The 18,625-nt window shown below is 39.5% G+C and overlaps 2 protein-coding genes across 7 annotated transcripts in view; one reads left to right on the plus strand and one right to left on the minus strand.

Moving 5' to 3' along the window:
- LRRC72 (leucine rich repeat containing 72) overlaps positions 1 to 8,758 on the minus strand; it is a 169,994-nt gene extending 161,236 nt beyond the window's left edge. Inside the window, 1 exon segment of the mRNA XM_064380338.1 lies at positions 8,156 to 8,758. The gene's annotated coding sequence lies outside the window, so the exon portion shown is untranslated.
- Positions 8,759 to 9,308: 550 nt separating this feature from the next.
- CRPPA (CDP-L-ribitol pyrophosphorylase A) overlaps positions 9,309 to 18,625 on the plus strand; it is a 321,845-nt gene continuing 312,528 nt past the window's right edge. For 5 of the 6 annotated variants that reach the window (XR_010344034.1, XM_012450715.3, XM_064380334.1 and 2 more), the window contains exon 1: positions 9,871 to 10,127. Coding sequence is in view for 5 of the 6 variants with exons in the window: in XM_012450715.3 (XP_012306138.2) it covers positions 9,871 to 10,127 (257 nt within the window). In the remaining variant the exon portion in view is untranslated. Of the gene's footprint in view, positions 9,386 to 9,870; positions 10,128 to 18,625 lie in introns of those variants that run through there. The other variant, XM_064380336.1, reaches the window with a different exon arrangement.

The following is an 18,625-nucleotide window of genomic DNA, read 5'->3' on the forward strand; positions in this document are numbered from 1 at the left end:
CTTGAGAATAAATGAAAATATTAGATTTTTTTTGAGAGCCAAATTAAGCAGGTACAGGAAGGCCTTAGTGTCATAACATGAGCAAGCTCAGATCTTAGCAGCATTGGCTGATGGGGATGGGAAGTAAGCCAAGGCCAGGCAATAGAGCATCCCAGGGAGAACCAGGCATCAGAAGTCACAAGAATAACAATTAAAGCTAGTCAAGGGGTGACATCCTGTTTGTATGTGATTAATCCTTTCATAGCAGTTCTACAGCTAATTAATCAGAAGAGAGCCCTCTGATGACTCAAGTCTAGTCAGTCAAACTGGGGTTATGTTTTACTTCATGGTAAAGAGATGTGAAATTCCAAGAAAAGGCCAGTTATAGGACCTGGGTCAATGAGGTCAAGTTTGGGAAAAAGGTTGCAAGTGGTGGGTACACCCCATGAATAATAGTAAGGCAGTTCTCTCCGCAATGAGACAAATGCAAGATTAAGCCTATTCACCAAATGAAGCTGCCTGTCCTGGTCAGGACTAACAGGGATAAGTTCACAGATGAAAGACACAAGTGAATTCCTCTTCAGCTGAGCTTATGATGAGATACCCAATTCAAGATGTAGTGAGGAAAAATAAAAAGACTATAGAAAGGCAAGAGGCCAGGAGAACCAAAACAAGCATAATGAAATTTGATAACTTGCCCAAGACCAGTGTTGGTTAGTTTCATGTATATTTTTGTTATTGTACTATAGCAGTTAATAACCATGTATTTTTATGAAGTTAAGAGATAATAATTACTAAGGAAGATTTGACAAAGGGGGAGTTTCTGGTTTTCTCTTTAGTCCCTTGTCAATGTCTTGAATTGTTTCAAGGATAAATGGTAGGAGAGGTGAAAAGACATTAAGAAGTTGGGGTGAGAAGGGTCTGTACAAACTTAAAAACAAAACAAATTTTTTCTTTTGTGAATAGTTTCAAGCACTCTAATTTTTCTAAAGAGTACATGTAAATTGTTCTTTATTGATTTATGTTTATATTCAACAGTAAGTTTAACATTCTTCCATTTATTCATTTATTCTTTCATTTATGTCTTAAGCCAATTAGTGGTAGCAGTGGTCACAAAAGAAAGTACTTAATTTCTATTTAACTTATTTCTATTCATGTACAGTGGAAACAACACAGTGACCTCATTTATTCTTCTTTGCAATCTGCTGCAAGTTGCTTCTACATGAAAATATTGTCCTTTTGTCACCACTAAGTACTTCTTGTCCAAAACAGTGTTGTTTACTGCTCTAAGTAGATTATACAGCATCTTCCCAAACTCTGTATGTTCTTTTCTTCTTCTTCTTCTTTTTCTTGGGGGAGGAGGGAGGGTCTATCCCAGTGAGTGCTGCATGCTCGAGAGCGATGAAACACTCTTTTTGCAAAAATTAAAAGCTTGTTTATATCCTTATATCCTTTGGACATCACTGAAGAGCCTATATTATTATATGAAAAGACGTCCCAGTCTTCTCTCTTTCCCTTCTCCATGTTACGCCTTGTGCTTCTGCCCTACCATAGTCCCTTTCAATCTGTTTAAGATAAAGATGTGGTGCCCTTATGGGTAAGGCGCTATAAGGCAATGATGTATGAAATTCAGACTCTATTGGACAGCTCACTTTCTGTATTTACTCTGTGCTTGTCAAGGTAATGGTGGTGGTGGTTGTGGTCACAATGCACAACAGCCGTATTCTCTTTTTCTTAGCCCTCACATAAAAGATATCACTTTAAATTCCCTGGGACCATTTTTATCTTAGAGCCTATTTTTTTTCTTCTTTAAATCTTCTTTTACCAATGAGTCAAGGTTAAAGTGCATATAAATAGCTTTTGTTAATATCTTTCTTGGAGAAATGACAAACCTTCCTTTTCTAGCCGTTGCTCTTCTTTAATGATTCCATATTTTCCTCCCTTCCACAGATTAAAGCTGGCCACCAGCATTTCTAGACTGGTGATTTGTTTCCTAAACAAAACTTTCCAAGATATTATCTCTGTCACATTGTCCCTTGTGCAAGGGGTCATTCCTCTCTTTTGGTTTCTGGAGTAATGTGGCATCCTCAATTGAACTGCATGCATTAGTTCCACGCTCAGAGCAGTTTCAGGCAACAATTTCTATTCTATTTAAGTTGTGGTCAAGGATACTGTCTTTGATAGTTTTCAGAGTTGATACTGTGTTTTTAAATGACAGCTTTTACAAGGCAAAATGAATACTCAGTGCACACACACACACACACACACACAATGACAGTTTGTAGAAATACCAGGGGATGATCTGGTTTTCTATTTCTCTTCCATCATTCTTTTCTGGTACTTAAATATTATTTCCTTGTGTTTACCTTCTTACAATTTAACAAGGAAATGAAACAGCTTAGTAATTTTCTTATGCAATTTTTATATAGTATTTTTATACATTACATGCATTTTTCCTTGGACACTGAAATTAAATGTATTGAACATAAAATGAGTTGGGGTATAATTCTTTTAAATTCAGTGTTTATTTCAGTCTGGCTTACACCTGCATTGGAATCATCTATGGAGGTGTATTAAAAATAAGAATTCTGGGCCTACTGTAGAGGTATTAAACCAAAATTTCTGTCAGTAGGTGCCAGGAATATATTGTCTAAGACTATTACATAATATATACTACGTAAATTATTTTGTAAAAAATATATAAAAATACTACCTAGAAACCATTGTTCCCAGGTGCCTCTTAGGAAAAGTTAAACTTTAATATGATTAATTCAGTTCTAAGGTTAATATTCACCATTGCTTTCCTTTTTAGTGATTCAGGAAAAGCAGAGTGGATGGTAGAGACAACTGACAATAACTTTGCAAGAAACATTATGAAAATAAAAGATAATAATGATGTTGTCATGTGGTGGTGTTTAGTCTGCATTATCTGCAGAAAGACCTCAATTCTGAGCGCCACCTTTCTTATGTATAAAAATGAGTTAAATGTCAGAGGTTAATAGGCTGTACCATTCATATAAGATACACAATGGCAAAACAGAAATTAGAATTCATAGGCTGCCAGAAATGATTGGGCTGGCCCATGGTAGAATATTAATTTATTTCTTCTGTCTCTGATTTCAATGGAGGTAAAGGATGAACTATTAAGCTGTTCATTAGCACTAATGAGAAACACCCCTACTAATCTCTAGAAGTAGCTGGGGAGGAGGGGAATGACTGGCAGTGCTAATTATATTTGAGATAATACTAAAAAAATTAACCCACTGGGACCTAAGATTTTCTAATAAAGGAAATCTCCAAGACAAGTATTCCAGAGAGGTGTACTAACATGTAAAGACAAACAAACAAAAAAGCAAGTTTTACGTATTTCAGATATAAAGATGAGAGCCACTCCATTTAATGTGCACTTCTGTGCATATTAAAAAGTAGACAATGGCAGGAACTAATAAGTGATCATAGCAGTGCTGTAGGATCCAAGGTTAATACAAAAAAGTCAATCATTTTCTATATACCAGTAATGAACAAGTGGAATTTGAAATTAAAAACATAATATTATTTACATTAACCCCACCCAAAATGAAATCCTGAAGTATAAATTTAAGAAAATATGTACAGGATACATATGAGAAAAAGTACAAAACTGATTAAAGACATGACAAAAAAACTAAGTAAAGATGTTCCGTGTTTGTGGGTAGGAAGACTCAATATTGCCAAGATGTCAGTTCTTCCGAAATCGATCTATAAATTCAATGCAATCCCAATCAAAATAGCAAGTTATTTTGTGGATAGTGATAAACTGCTTTTAAAGTTTATGTGGAGATGCAAAAGTCCCAGAACAGCCAACACGATACTGAAGAAGAACAAAGTTGGAAGACAAACACTACTGGACTTCAAGACATATAAAAAGCTACAGTGATCAGGACAGTGTGGTATTGATGAAAGGATGTAGAAATGAATCAATGGAACATTATAAAGAAACTAGAATTAGACTCAAATAATACAGTCAATTGATCTTTGACAAAGGAACAAAGGCAATACAATAAAGCGAAGATAGTCTTTTCAACACATGTTGCTACAACAACTGCATATCTACACGCAAGAAAACAAAAAAGAATCCAGACAAAACTTATACCCTTCACAAAATTAACTCAAAACTCACTGACCTAAATGAATCACAGACCTAAAATAAATCCACAAAACTATAAAACTCCTAAGAGATAGCATAGGAGAAAATCTAGGTGATGATTTTTTTCAAAGTGCCACCAAAAGCATGATCCATGAAAAACAATTAATAAGCTGGATATCATTAACATTAAAAATTTCTGCTCTGCGAAAGACACTTGTTGAGAATAAAAAGACAAGCCACAGACTGGGAGAAAATATTTGCCAAATAAATATTAGATAAAAAATAGTTCTCCAAAATATGCGAAGAATTCTAAAAGCTGAACAATGAAAACACAAATGACCCAACTAAAAAGTGGGACGAAGACGCTGACATCTCACCAAATATGATACACATGGCAAATACTCATATATGAACAATGCTTAACATCATGTGTCATCAAATAAATACAAATTAAATCAACACTGAGATACCACTGTACACCTATTAGAATGGCCAGATCCAGAACACTGACACACCAAATGCTGGTGAGGACGTGAAGCAACAGAAACTCTCATTCATTGTTGGTGGGAATGCAAAATGGTATCGCTACTTTGGTGGAAAGTTTGGCTGTTTCTTACAAAACTAAGCATACTTTTCCTCATACAATTCAGCAATCTTTTTCCTTGATATTTACCCAAATGAATTGAAAATTTTAGTCCACATAAAAGCCTGCACAGAGGAACAGAAAACCCAAACACCACATATTCTCTCTTGTAAGTGGGAGCTGAATAATGAGAAAACATGGACACTGGGAGGGGAACCACATGGGGACCTGTAGGGAGATGGGGAGTGGGGAGGGAGAGCCTTAGGAAAAATAGCTAATGCTTGCTGGGCTTAATACCTACGTGAAGGGTTGATAGGTACAGCAAACCACCGTGGAACACATTTACCTTGGTAACAAATCTGCACATCCTGCACATGTACCCCAGAACTTAAAAATTGAAACAAAACAAAACAAAGCCTGCACAGAGATGTTTACTACAGGTTAATCATAATTGCCAGAACTTAGAAGGAATCAAGATATCTTTAAATAGGTATGTTACCGGGGTAGTAATGAAAGTTCAGTTGGATTGCTTGCTTCCCACACCAGGGGTTGAACACAGGCCACCTGGATGAAAACCAGAAGTCCTAACCACTAGTCCCCCATGGAAGCAAAAGCTATTGCTGGTTGGTAGGTTCTTGGCCTTCCTCACCTCAAGAATGGGGAAAGGCCGGGTGAACTTACTGTTGAAATTAAACTTGTGGACCCAAAGAGTAGTCGAAGTGGAGTTTATTAGGCAGAGTGAAAGAACAGCTCCCACGCTTTCGTGGGAGGGGATGCGGAAAGGAAACCATTCAGGCAGGGGTGGCTGGAGTTTTAACTCTTGAGTTATTCCCTCCCCTTTCATGTTCTCATCCGACGAGAGGAGTTCTTTCAAATCTCCTCTGGATTGACTGATCTTTGATACTGTTACTGGATTGGCTACTTGTTTTATAACGCTGAGTCACAGAGCCCCCTCCTCCAAAGAGTCCTACCTGGGCTGTGGGCTGGAAACAAAGAGCTCCACCTGGCCCGCAGGCGGGAAACTGAACAAAGAGCCCTAGCCGTCTGAAGCTGGAAAACCGGAGAGCCCAGGAAATTCCTCTAAAACAGTCCCACAGGTGAATAGATAAATATACCATGGTACATCCAGAAAAAAAAAAAAACTCAGTACTAAAGAGAAACAAGCTGTTGAGCCATGAAAAGAGATGGAGAAAACTTAAATGCATATTACCAAGTGAAAGAAGTCAATCTGAAAAGAATATTGTATGGTTCCAACTATATGATGTTGTGGAAAAGACAAAAGCATGGAGACAGTAAAAAGATAAGTGGCTGCCAGAGGTTGGGCAGGGATTAGGGGAGAGGAAGGTATGAATGTGAATAGGCAGAGGATAGAAGATTTTAAGGCAGTGAAATTACTCTGCATGATACGGTAATGGTGGATACACATCATTGTAAATTTATTAACCCCACAGAATGAATGTACAACACCAAGTGTGAACCCTAATGTAAACTATCAACTGTGGGTTATAATGATGTGTCACTGTAGGTTCATCAGTTGTAACCAATGTACCACTCTGGTGAGAGATGTTAACAGTGTGAGAGGCTATGTATGTGTGGGGCAGGGAGCATATGGGAAATTTCTGTACCTTTCTCTCAATTTTGCTGTGAACCTAAAACTACTCTTAAAAAGAGTCTACTTTAAAAAAATTAAAGGCATGCCAAAGGCAGGTTATGAAATTGTGGTATACATTACAAAATTATGCTTTAAACATTTATAATACATTTTCAAATTCACAAGACAAAGGATTTATTTTAAAAGTCATAATACTGGGGCTCTAGTAACGGGACATAAAGTTGAATGAACAGTGCCTTTTTTTTTTTTCAATCATATCACTGTATTTCTAACTACATACAACCTCATTTGGAGATTATAGTCCAAATGAGAATATTCCTGAGTGTGAAGCCTGTATTAGTTTCCTTTTGCTGCTATAACAAATTGCCACAGATTTAGCAGCTTAAAACAACTCAAGTAGATTATCTTACAGTTCTAGATGTTAGAAATCTAAAAATGGGATGGCAGGACTATATTCTCCTGTAAGCTTTAAGAGAAAAGCTTGCTTCTTTGCCTTTTCCAGCTTCTCAAGGTTGCCTACATTTCCACCCCTGTCTGCTCTCTGATGGCTGCTTCCATCCTCATGCCTCCTTCTCTGACTCTGAACTCTCTCTCATAAGGATGCCAGAGATTACATAGGGCCCAACTGGATAATCCAGGGTACTCTCCTCCATCTCAAGATCTTAAACTTAATCACATCTGCAATGTCTCTTTAGCAGTGTAAAGTAACATATTCATAGGTTCTGGAGATAAGAACATGGGCATCTTTGGAGACCCATTATTTTGTCTATCGCGGAAGCTCAAAACAAAAACCCCTCCAAGAACTTCCCACTCCGCATGCTCTGCCTCATAATTCAGTTGGGGTTTATTTTTTCTAAACTCTTTAAGTGATACATCAGAATGGTTATTACCAGTGGTTACCAGAGGATGTCTCTTTTCAGGGTATGTACTTTCACATGCCTGATGCAAAGAAGATATCATGATATGGCTGCTATAACTCGGTATTAACAAGAAAGCTACATCTGTTACCCAAAGTACGCATAACATGGAACTAATTATTTATATTTATATAAAAAGAAGAGAGAAAAATGTTGCTTCATACTTAATATATAAATGAATACTATAGTCTGCCCTTTTTCACTACAAGTTGATCTGCTACACATAATGTCTGCTAGACATATATACAGTATGTTAGATCTAAGGGTCTAAGGATTCATGTAAGATCTAAATTGATATACTTACTCTAAGAACAAAACTAAATAAGATTCTAGTTAAAATTTGCCAACGTTTAATTATATAAAATTATTCTATAGTAATTAGTGTAACAAGAGCTTTATTACTATACTTTGCTTAAGATTAAGTAAAGGAAGAAGAGCTTTATAACAACTCCACCTTTAAACAGGTTTAAAGATCAACACTAATAGAAATACTAATATGAAGTACCTTCCTGCTCTCATAGACTCATTCATTCGTCTATGCAGTTAGTCAACAGATTTTATTAAATGTCTGATACAGGTGTGGTAGGGGTGCTACGAAGTCAAGTATTGTGCCAAACTTGTTTAATATAGTTGCTGCCTGGGCATCCATTTTTAGGCCTGATATAAGCTGTTTGAAACCCAGTTGTATGCCATCACCTGCGGCCTACTTAAAACTTCCCCTCCCTGTGATATAGAACACTTGTTCCTCATTCCATGACCAAAGCCCCAACACATCCCACAGCTGCTAACCATGATAAAACCCAATGGACAACACCAGAGTCAAGTTCCCCCTTTGCTGGTGTTTTCTTTAAACTAGTCAATCCACAACCCCCTCTGGAAAGCCTAAGGGATAAAGGCTTTGGAACTTAGCCCCACTAGTCCTCTCTCTTCCTTCCCACCTGCTGGTTGGGTGTCCCGTTATCTCCAGACTTTCCATCAGGCTTATTCTCTGGTGAATCTGTAAGTAAAAAAATGTGCCTGTTATTTCACATGTTTTGTGTGTTGCCTCCTTTGGCATCTCATCTGCACACCAGAACCTAGGTTTCCTCTTTGGGTCAGGGCTCTCCTGAAGAATGGCTGTTCTGGCTTAAGCCACTCTCAAAGAGAGAGACCTCAGGATCAAATTAGAAAGAACAGCAATAAAAATGACAAAGAAGTATATGATGGCAACCCCTTTTCAGCTAAGAGTTAAGTTAAACAGGACCTAAATGCTAATTATAATAAAAGTAACAAAAGTGAAAGAATGCCTTCAATAAGACTAAACAAAAAGAAAAAGCAGAAAACATTGTTGTATGCTCTCAACTGAGAAAATGGGTAAAAATAATAAAAATTGTAATAAATCCTATAACTGGATAATATTTCCAGTGTTTAAAAGGTTATTTTTTATGAATCATAAACCACTGCATTAAGACTATGAGTTACTGATGATTATACACTTTAATGATTATTATTAATCTATTTAATCAGCAAGTCACTCAATAAATATTAAATTTCTGTTACATTCCATGAGCTGGGCACACACAACCCAAGCCAAAAAAAAAAAAAAAAAAAAAAAAAGAGTTGCTACTTTCATGAAGTTGACATTCCAGGGACCTAATGCAATAGTGCTCTCCTACTCCAAATTCTTCACTATACTTTAATGGTAAACCTCACCAGCAACAACAGTAGGGTAAGATATGCTTTAGGCCTGAAATTATTCAACTTTGGCCTACTTCTGTATGAGGACCTTGGGGCTGCTCTGCTGTTAGTTTTGCAATCTTACATAAATTAACCATTTTAACGTGGTTCTCCTTTTGTAAAAAGGGAACTGGCAATACATAAGGTGTATCGATTGTTCAGCAATTAGTATTGCTTTGACCCTGTGGTTCCAAACGTGCACGCTCATCAGAATCACCTGAGGATCTTTGAAAACATTCTAAAGCCCGGGGCACACCAGACCAATTAAATCCCAATCTCTGAGGGTGAAACACAGACGCCAGGACATGTTCCCCAGGTGGTTCCAACGTGCAGACAAGTTTGAGAGCCACCACAGTTTGGGTTATTGATGGGCCACACTCACACTTGCTAATCCATCATCTGTCTTTACCCGGGGTAGAACCAGGAAGCCTCCAGAGCTTAATGAAATTCAGGTAATCGAGGTGCATATGCACCCTACCTCCCATCCTGTGACCTGAATCCCAATTTCTTCCAAAAGTTTAAAGCGAGGAGGGATGGGATGGAGGCCTGAGCTCTCCTGCAGACTCATTCAAGGCCCTTAAGTATCTGCGATCTTTAGATTTGTAGGGCGTGCTGACAGCGGCGACAGCTGGGCCTGCCCGGGGAAAGCGCAGGGCGGGCGAGTCGGCCCTTCCGGAGGCGCTGGGCCCGGGTGCGGAGGCCGGAGCTGCGCAGCGAGGGCAGAGCGGCAGCCTCAGATGCTGCCGCGGCTGTCGGAAACGTCCCCTGCGGGGTAGCAACACCCGGGCCGGGGCGGCTCAGGGGGGCGCCTTCGTCTTCCGCGCTCTGCGACTCTCTCGGTGGTCTGCTCTTCACCGCGCGACCCCGGCCGAGGGTGGGAGCAGCGTGGGGTCGCATCGGCCCGGGGCTAGTGTGGCCCGCCGCTCCGCCCGCAGCCATGGAGCGCGGGCCGCCGGGCAGCTCCAGGCCCACGGAGCCGGGTCCTTGCCTGAGCGGTCAGCGAGGCGCGGACCAGGCGGCTTCCGCCTCACTGCAGAGCGCGGCTCGGGCCCGGCCCGGGCGCCACCCGCTCGCCGTGGCTGCGGTGTTGCCGGCCGGGGGGTGCGGGGAGAGGATGGGTGTCCCCACCCCGAAGCAATTCTGCCCCATCCTGGGGAGGCCGCTCATCAGCTACACCCTGCAGGCCCTGGAGAGGTAAGTGGCGCCGGACGCGCCCCGCGGCTCCCTGGGCCCGGCCTCCCGCTCCCCGCCCTGCCGCTGGCGTCTTCACCTCAGGGACTGCTGGGCCGGGCTCAGTTACTCAAGCCTGAGCTCTGTTCCCTCCGTCATTTCAGAGATGGGACACTCTGGCCTTTAACAGACAGGCAAAGCTGCAGCTGCCCCACCGAGCCCATTACGTGCCCAGGCAGATGAGGTGGTGGGGAAGGCCCGGCGTGTGGCACGGGATTAGTGCATGGGTTGGGAATAAGCGACTTGGAGTTCTAACTGGGGCCTGAGGAGAAGCTGTCGGGATAGTCTGTCCTGGGCTCGGCATCCGCGCATGCGTGGATCGAGTTGTACGGGCACGCTGTTTCCAGGGTGCGTTTTCGTTGTGTGTGTGTGTGTGTGTGTTTTTTTTTAATTTACTGAGCACCTTCCATGAGACCGACTGCGCTAATTACTAGGTGCTGCAGGAGGGGAGAGGAGCAGAACTTAATAACGTTTCGAGGTGGATAGGGATTTAAGTCTGAATTTGAGATATAACTCCTTTATCTTAGAAGAGGCACTGAAGTTAACTAGTTGGGGAAATGAAGGAAACAGAGGGAATGGGAAAAGGGAGGACTCGGGGAACAGCAGTGAGGAGCTGAGGAAGTGAAATGGAGGCGTACGTTATAATACTTACCTTACTTTGTTTTTAGCACTGAGTAATGAGGTGGAGCTTGGGGAGGGGGTGCTGGGGTGGGAAGCAGCGGCATTACAGATATTCACATAGTTTTGCTAAGGTGTTTGAACTTCTCTGAAGCCAGTGGGGCTTTGTAGTTTGTGAAGCCTTGAATTGAAGCGAACCGTTTTTATTTCAAGATAGATGTCATCCTTCAGCATACATAGCCTGTGCAGGAGGTTTTGAAAACCGAGCTAGTGAGATTCTAGTGCAAGGGAAGTGGCACGTTCTCCAGAAAGGAGCCCCTCGCAAACCCTCACATATGCTCAAAAGCCAAAATGCTCAAGTTGTTTTTTAACTGCCCCACAGGTTCACCTTGCTCCTTCCTAGACAGAGCTGATTTATCAAGACAGGGGAATTGCCAATGGAGAAATAGTAATTCACGTAGAGTCTGCCGTGCGGGACACTGGAGTTTTATTATTACTCACATCAGTCTCAAATTATTATTACTCAAAAAATTAGTCAAATCGAGCATTTCGGGATCGGAGTTTTTAAAGATAATTTGGCGGATAGGGGATTGAAAAGTGGGAAGTGCTAATTGTTCAAGTTGGAGATGGAATCAGGCGGGTCTAAGTGAGGTTTTCTTGCTGTCTTCTGTTCCTGGGTGAGATTGCAGAACTGGATGAGACAGATTACCAGTCTGGCTGGTGTCAGCTGATGCATGGAAAGAAGGGTCTGTTAAATATCTCAAGCACCGACCTTAGGTTTTACAATAGTGATGTTATCCCCAGGAGCAATTTGGAGAGGTTCAGACTCTTGGAGCCAGAGGCAGCATGACTTCTAAACCATAATTTCTAATCTTGTAGCGAATTTGTTAGTCTTACCAAGGCAGAGCGGTCCCCAGGCAAGAAGGGGGTTTTTTCAGGAAAGGATTATTATCACTTTTGTTTCAGAGTCAAACCATAAACTAAATTCCTTCCCGAGGTTAGTTAGGCCTACACCAGGAAATGAACAAGGACAGCTTAATGGGTAGAAGCAAGATGGAGTCGGTTAGGTCTGACCTTTCACAGTCCTAATTTCCTGAGTTATAATTTTCACAAAGGCGGGTTAAGGGTCTTGTATTATTTTACTTTCGAATATTGGCATTTGGAAAATGGAAGTGTAAAACGCCATAATCACCGATGATTTGTATAATCAGCCCAATGATTACATCTGAAACTCAAAATTTTAAATGATTCTAGTTGCTAACTTCATTCCGTTTTTCTGGGCGGTGGAGGGAGGGGTCCCTGAAACCATTCCACGAACCACTTAGCTAAAATAATCTAGTGCCATGAACATTGTGACAACATAGCTCATATATGCAGGCATTTCTATGGGACACAATGGCCATCAGGATCTTTATCTGCTTGGTAATTAGCTATAGGGGATTATAGTCATTTCTACACTAGACTTTTCTCCCACGGAGAAAACTTTTGCATTAAATTTAATTTTTTGCATCTTCTGAGGCAGCCTAAGATAGGTGGACACTAAACATCTTACTGATACGGTTTGGCAATCTCCATAATCCTGTGTGTCAAGGGAGAGATTAGGTGGAGGTAACTGAAGCATGGAGCAGAGATCAGGTGTGGGTAATTGAATCATGGGGGTGGTTTGCCCAATGCTGTTCTCTTGATAGTGAGGTCTCACAGATGTGGCACTTTTATAGGTTTTTGGTAGTTCCTTCTGTGTTCGTTCTCTTTCCTGCTACCTTGTGAAAAAAGTACCTTGCTTTTCCTTCACTTTACACCATGATTGTAAGTTTCCTGAGGCCTCCCCAGCCATGCTGAACTATGAGTAAATTAAATCTTTTTCCTTTATAAATTATTCAATCCTGGGCAGTTCTTTATAGCAGTGTGAAAACGGACTAATATACCCACTTTTGAGGCAAAAGAATGTTTGGAAAGGCCTTGTTAATGGAAAATAAAAAACTGTTTGTCTTCCACTTTTACTTAATAACAGCAGTCATAAAATCCTAATAGCAATAATAATTCATCAAAATTTCCATTCTGAAATACTTTATGGCTCATTTTTCTCACTATTATGTCTGAAGAACTTACAGAACATGATTATACATTGGGTATATCCTAGTAAGTCCTTGGAAAGCTTGCTTTCTACAGTGTGTGGATGGCCATTTGCCAAGGGAAAGCCGTTATCTCCTTCTGTAAAAGATCAGCCCTACAGACTATTGATTGTTTTCTTAGGGTATGGTGCCAAAAGTCCTCAGTCACTTCATTAAAAAAGATAATTTATACAAATTCAAATAAGGAAAAGGACATAGAAGTATAAAATGTCTTATAAGACTATTTTTTTTTGCTCTGTTGAGAAATTATGCATGCTTTTTACTTATCAAAGAAACTACAGTTCTCATTGTCCCAAATAAGAAAATTAATTGATTGTCACCACTGTCAATCATCTAGGTTATTCTGAGAGAATGTCATTTCTTGTTTTTCAAGAGCTGTATGTGTTGCTCTAAATTTTTTTTTCTTCAACTTCTATTTTAGATTCAGAGGGTATGTGCGTAGATTTATTACTTGGGTATATCTTGTGATGCTGAGGTTTACGGTATGGTTGATCCCATCACCCAGGTAATGAATATAATACTGAATAGTTTTTCAAGCTTTGCCCTCTATATAATATTCCCCAATGTCTGTTGTTGACATCTTTATGTTCATGAGTACCCATTGTTTAGATCCATCTTGTGAGAACATGTATTTGGTTTTCTGTTCCTCTGTTAATTTGCTTAGAATAATAGCCTCCAGCTGCCTCCATGTTGCTGCAAAGAACTTGATTTTGTTCTTTTTATGGCTACATAGTGTTCCATAGTGTATATGTATTACGTTTTCTTTATCCAGTTCATCATTGATGGGTTCCTAGGTTGATTCCATGTGTTTGCTGTTGTGAATAGCGTTGTGAAGAACATGGTGCATGTATCTTTTTGGTAGAAGCATTTGTTTTCTTTTGAATATATACTCGCTAGTGAGATTGTTGGGTTGAATGGTAGTTCTAAGTTCTTTGAGAGAGCTCTAAACTTCTTTCCACAGTGGCTGAACTAATTGACATTCCCACCAGCACTGTGTAAGCGTCCCCTTTTCTCTGCAGCCTTGCTAGCATCTTTTTTTGACTTCTTCATAATAGCTATCCTGACTGGTGTGAGTTGGTATCTCATTGTGGTTTTGATATGCATTTCTGACTAGTGATGTGGAGAATTTTTTTGTTTGTTGGATACTTCCATATTGTCTTTTCAGAAGTGTGTGTTCATGTCATTTTGCATTTTTAATGTGATTATTTGTTTTTTTGCTGGTTCAGTTGTTTAAAGTTCCTTGTAGATTCTGGATATTAGGCCTTTGCTAGATAATGCAAAAACTATCTGCTTACTGATTGCTTTTTTTTTTTTTTGCTGTGCATTAGCTCTTTTGTTTTTTTGGAGATAGGGTCTCACTTTGCCACCCAGGCTGGAGTACAGTTGTGGGATTTCAGTTCACTGTAGTCTTAACCTCCTTGGCTCAAGTGATCCTCCCACCTCAGGCCCTGAAGTAGCTGGGACTGCAGGCAGGTGTCACCATGCCCAGATAATTTTTTTGTATTTTTTGTAGAAATGGGGGTTCGCCATGTTGGCAAGGCTGGTTAGGCTATTCTTGAGGGGCTGAGCCCAGGTGATCCACCTATCTTGGCCTCCCAAAGTGCTGGGATTGCAAGTGTGAGCCATTACACCCGGCTGCAGTGCAGAAGCTGTTTAGTTTAATTTGCTCTCAGTTGTCAATTTTTGTTTTTGTTGCAGTTGCTTTTGAAGACTTAGTCACAAATTCTTTCCCAAGGCTGATGCCTAGAATGGTGTTTCCTAGGTTTTCTTTTAGGATTCTTACAGTTTGAGGTCTTCCATTTAAATCTTTAATCTATCTCAAGTTAATTTTTGTGTATGGTGAAAGGTGGGGGTCCAGTTTTATTCCTCTGGAAATAGATAGCCAGCTATTCCACCATATTTATGGAATAGGGAGTGCTGTTTCCATTGCTTAATTTGTTGACTTTATTTTTGGGTTCTCTGTTCCGTCAGTCTGTGTCTATTGTGTACCAGTACTGTGCAGTTTGGGTTACTGTAGCCTTATAGTACAGTTTGAAATTGATGCCCTGAATTTGACTTCAAAATTCATTTTATTTGCCCCTCATAAGTAAGGATTTTCCTTGCCCAAACTTTTCCTTGCCCAAACTTTTGCTATCTCACTAACAGGGCTGAGAAGTTGAGAATTTTTTTTTTCTTCTTTCTCACCTAAGAAATTCAAACTACCATTGAAAATAACTCTTGTGGGTTGATTTGTCTTTTGGAATTTTGAACCAAAATTTAATTGGGGACTACAAAAGAGAAGGGAGAAACTTGCAAACTTTGGCCCCAAATTCCTAAATCTGGGTAGGGAAATGTAAAGAAACATGACTAGTCTTGCCTCTAGTTAAAGGCTGCTACTTACACATATTTTTGTTTCTACTCCTTCCTTGACCCACCTAAAGGAGCTAAAAATGTATAGCTACAGAAGGGAGAATGAATGAGAGGAAGTGCAGCAGATAAGAAGTACTCATAAACTCAGGAGATGGGCGAGTGGTAACCTAATGAGATATAATGTACCCCAGAAAGCTGAAACATAAGCTGTCAGGTAGAACTGAAGCTCCGCTTGAACTTCTTAGGAAGTCAGATGATTAGTTATAGGACCTTGGAAAAGTATAGACATCAGAGGCACAGGGTACCCCTGAAGGTGGGGTAGAACACTGAAGAGAGGACACCTGATTGCATCCTTCAAGAGGACTAGTAAAACTCTCAGATCTTTGACAGATACTGAGGCTTATTCTTTGGCTGAGAATCAGCACAACTAATGACTTGAGTTAGGTGCTCTCTGGCCTTGGGGGAATTAAGAGACACTACATTTTGATACAAGAGATCCTTAGTGCCTAAGGTAGACAAGTCAAGGAAGTTTTCTGCTTTTCAGACATGCCATACATTTAAAAAGCTATTCTTCTAAAATCAAGTAGTTGGAGGAGACATTGAAAGAAAATCAATTTTGTGAATTCACTGGAACTTCAGATTCCTTTTTCATTTTCTTTTTGACAAAATTGGAAAAGAGTTTCTAGTTTAGCCAAGTCCTACTTTCCACCATTGAAATAGCTTGGAAAACTAATGATCAGATTAAATGATATTCAAAAGTACCTCTGAATCCTCCAGTATCTGAAGCATGTCGGTTAAAGGCTCCAAGAAAATGGAGATTTACAGTTAAGTATTTAAGATATCAAGATTATGTTGTTTGTGGATATAATTTGTATACTGTGATTAAGAATCATGTATATGCATATACATATGTATTAGTATATATGAATGCGTATATAGGTTAATAGACTTCATTCTTTAAGATTATACAGCTAGTAGTCCAGATTTGTGCGTATGGATATAACTAGGAAGGATCACATGTAACAACTCATTTTTATGTTATGCTGGGAACTAGACCCTTTCAGAAGCTGATTAAAAATGTTTCTAAGATTTCAAAAGTTGTTTTGGCTTTTTAACCGAATTGAAATATAATTATTAAACCCCAGGTTATAAACTAAAGGGAATCTTACTTTTCACCTTTTACTAACAAGGAACTGAGATTAGGGGTAATAATCCCTTAGATAACTATCACTTTGTGACCTGAGATTCTATAAGGAAATGTTGCTCCAAGGAATCATGACGATGGTGTTATTGGCAAGTGCATAAAGCTCTGACAAACAGTAACATTCACTCATAATTGACCAATTCATATATCTAGATTTTACTGTTTTTAAAAAAATATTCCCTGTATCCGACATAGGAGGCAAAAATTCCTGCCAGTAATCTGATTTCTGATTTAAATATATAAGGAAAGTGTCATAAAGTGTGTGTGGGGCTGAGGGGGTAGTCAACCTGGAACAGCTGAAAAATAGATAACTACAACAAAAGCAAATAAGAGAGGCAAACTTCAGCCATAATTATTCCGACTTGGTGATGCGTTGGGTAGGAGTGGGAATTCCTGACAGTGGATTTGAACAATGTCTGGCAGGGCTTTCCTCATAGTTAATGAGGTTTTTGAGCTCTCTTAGGTGGAGGACAATGCTTAAGATAAGTTTTTCCTTTGGATAGTTTCATGCTTGTCGTTTTGGTTATAACTCTGCTTCCCCTATAAATCTTCTACAGGAAAATGTGCTGTTCCACTGATGAAAAAGTATTCTAGACCTTGTGATAGTTGTGTGTATTATTATATGTTAATCTTTTGCCACTTTGATTTATGTTTCATAATCTTATCAGTTTGGCTGGAGAGAATTAGTCTCCTTGAGTCTGACAACTTGAGGTAAATTTGGGATGAAAAATCAGTTTTGTAGATCTGTATGTGTTCAAATTATGGAAACTTAGTTTGCAGATTGAGATTGGGCTTGGAAATCAATGAAAGTCTGTTACATTGTTAAGACTCCATAGTGTGTGTTTCAGTATATTAGCTTAGTTTTTAAACTTTTGTACATTGTTTTCTTGTGTACTTTTACATATTCTGTCCTATATTTCTCAAAACCACAGCAAATACTGTTGAACAAGATATACGAGTAAAGATATAAATGTTAGTCCAGATGAATGATGTTGATCACTTGAATTCGGCTGAGATAATAGGAATGGACACAAGAAATATTTAGGAGCCAGTGTTGATAGCTCTTACTTATTAACTGTATTAGAGATTCATTATGAGAAAGGAATGCTTTTAGTTGAGTGGTTAGATGAATTTGACTTAAAATTTTGTCTCAAGGCTTCCTTAATGAAAGGGTCAAGTCCGAATCATGGGATTTGTATTTTGTACAGGTCAGATGATTACAGATCAGTGTTGCATTTCCAGAAGACCCCATGGAATGCCTTCAAAATAAGTGCTAAGACTAAGGCAGATAGGCTAAGCGCCTGACAACTGGCAGCCTTCATGGGCCACAGTAGGAAGGCTTGACATTGCAAAGGTATTCCAAGAGCCAGCCTCCTCATGCCAATTCAATATTTTGCTGCTAAAACGTCAGGGTCGGTATGGAGAAACAGAAGTCTATGAATTAGGTCCATAGTATAATCCAGTGGCCAACTTTCCGTGAAGGCTGTCACGGCAATGAGCAGCAGCTGCCACTGTCCCTTTGCAGCCAAACTTCTGCAGGCTGGATGAGAGAGCTTCAGAGGTGTTAACAGGGCCTGATCTTTCCCATCTGTTTCATAAAACATTTGTTAAAATGTTCTGTTCCCAGCTGATCTGTTAAAACTGTCTGGGCCAAGTTTTCCAGTAAGCAGTATTTGTTATTCCAGGAGAAAATAACTTTTGAGATACTATATTTCTTCCGCAATGTCTGTAGGTGTAATAGAGCTTAGGGCTAGGTTCCTATTTGCCTATGGAATGTGCTAGAAAGGAAATACTCAGGAACGGAATTAGGCTGCTGGGGGTTTGGTGTGGACTTGCCCTCAGTTAAAAGGTAAACTAGATCCCTTTATTCAGCAAATATTTGATCTGTAGGCACTATGTAAGGTACTTAAGGTGTTTTTCAGTCCTATGATTTTACATTATTAAATTTTAATACTGTAAAAGACTTTGAATTCTATAACTAGAAAAGAATGTGAATAAATCCTTTGGAATACAAACAGTACTTATAAAGACTTACAAGTACTGGGTGTATGCTTGGTTGCTGACCAAAATAGCTTTATAAACCTGTTATCTCTGAAGAGAGGTCTAAAACAGTGTTTTCTAAAATTCTTTTGTGACCTGTTACAAGAATGACATTTTTC

Source organism: Aotus nancymaae, unplaced genomic scaffold (assembly GCF_030222135.1).
Source record: "Aotus nancymaae isolate 86718 unplaced genomic scaffold, 86718_ANA_hifiasm-v0.15.2.pri h1tg000025l, whole genome shotgun sequence".
NCBI lineage: Eukaryota > Metazoa > Chordata > Mammalia > Primates > Aotidae > Aotus > Aotus nancymaae.